The sequence below is a fragment of the Carlito syrichta genome, unplaced genomic scaffold, assembly GCF_000164805.1.
Source record: "Carlito syrichta isolate Samal-C Ts95f unplaced genomic scaffold, Tarsius_syrichta-2.0.1 Scaffold308876, whole genome shotgun sequence".
Classification (NCBI taxonomy): Eukaryota; Metazoa; Chordata; class Mammalia; order Primates; family Tarsiidae; genus Carlito; species Carlito syrichta.
The window spans coordinates 506,554-508,274 of record NW_007252972.1 but is presented as its reverse complement, the minus strand read 5'-3'; the positions used below and the strand labels follow the sequence as shown (position 1 = coordinate 508,274).

General features: G+C 56.4%; 1 protein-coding gene across 1 annotated transcript in view; it reads right to left on the bottom strand.

Moving 5' to 3' along the window:
- Positions 1-378: 378 nt before the first annotated feature.
- LY6D (lymphocyte antigen 6 family member D) overlaps positions 379-1,721 on the bottom strand; it is a 1,430-nt gene continuing 87 nt past the window's right edge. Inside the window, exons 2-3 of the mRNA XM_008066322.1 lie at positions 826-924; positions 379-614 (exon numbers count right to left, since the gene is read on the bottom strand). Coding sequence (XP_008064513.1) covers positions 379-614; positions 826-924 — 335 coding nt within the window. The remainder of the gene's footprint in view (positions 615-825; positions 925-1,721) is intronic.

Genomic DNA, 1,721 nt, shown 5'->3' with positions numbered 1-1,721 from the left:
TGTGTGGCCTGATGCCCGCCACCCTCTCCACCCCAGGAGTAGCACAGACACAATCACACTGGTTTTAAATCATTTATTCCCATGCAATGATTTGAGTAGAAAAATAAATGGAAAACAAACAGAATGAATACAAAATAGGAAGGGATCAGAATGACTTCTGTCTCCTGCCCTCCATGCTGCTGAGGGGCTGTATCCTCTTGCCCAGGGGCGTGGGCTGCTCCAAGTTATCAGCACTCCATGCCTTCTGAGACCTGGCCCCAAACTTTCCGAGAAACCCCAGTCTAGGGCATCTGGCACCCATCATGGCAAGGAAAGGGAGCAGCGGAAACTCCCAGGAAGTGGAGGGAAAGGCGTGAAGGGCCTTTCTTGGGGGGAGGGTCACAGGTTGGGAGCCAAGAGGAGGGCCAGGAGGCTGAGGGCCAGCCCCAGGCTGAGGGTGGTGCCAGTGAGAGGGGTGCGGATGGGTGCAGCATTGTACAACCTCTCGTTGCATAGATCGTGCTGGCAGCACTGGGTGGCTTTGGTACCGCTGCTGACCTGGCCTTGCATGGTGTTGGTGGGTGAGCACGAATCCACACATTCCTTCCTCACCAGGTTCCCCGCCAGAGGCTCCACTGGACACAGGGAGGTATGGTCAGACCTCCCATACCCCATGCATGCCTCCCAGCTCGCACCCACGGCAGTCCGAGTCCAGCTCCCGGCTGGCATCCTCCACCTCTGGGCCACTATTGCCACTGTGACCAAGCCATCACCACATCACCCTTACCCAACCACCCTGGGGATGCCCCCCCGAAGCCCCAGGGCACTTGGACAGATGTCACTCACCTGTGGTCATGGTCCTGCAGAAGAGAGAGCTGGCTGGGCAGATCTGGGGCTGCTTGCAGTTGGAGGTGCTGGTGCATACATGGCAGCGCAGAGCGTAGACTGGAGGGCAAGGGAGCCAGGGGCTCAGCAGGCCTGGTCCACCCCTCAAAGACCCTTCCTGAACAACCCCTGCAACCCCAACCCTAGACACATCTCCCCCAAACCCTGGGCCCTGCCAGAGCACAAGTCCTGAATATGGCCTCAGGGGATATCTGCTTGGGCCCTGGTACCCTACCTGGAGGAGGTGTCCTGCCCCAGACTCTCCTACCTGGGGAATAGCGAGGAAGCAGATCTGGAGTATATTGCAAATCCTTTCTCCAGGGGCCTCCAAGAACTCTAGGATTATTCTAAGAGCAGCTCACAGGACACAGCTGCTGTCCTCCACTGCAGGGCTGACCCTGGAGTGGATGGTCGATGGTTCTGAGGGCCTGACTGAGCTAAGGCTCCAGGGACTATCAGCTTGGCTGCTCTGAACCTGTGGGAGGAAGGGCTCTGTGGCCTCTGGGCCTATCCTGGGAGGGATCTGGGGCCTGGGAAGGGGCTAGTGCAGGGGCGGGCAACTCCCTGGGGTGAGGCATCTTAAGACAATTCCCAGCTTTCTCCCTCCCAATGTCTGTGACTCCATGGATTGATTCTAAGAATCTGATTCTGAAATATTGTGAGTCTGTGATTCTATTAAGTTAAGATGTTGGCTTCATTTATTTTAAATTAGAGTTGTTTAGCATCCCACAGCATCAGTATTTCATGAGACTAGAGGTCAACAACTCTAGTCTTCTAGTGTTTGGTGATGACCCATGGGCCCAGCCTGGCTGAGGCCAGGGTCTGGCACCCACCCACCCACCCACTCCCTTAGCCTA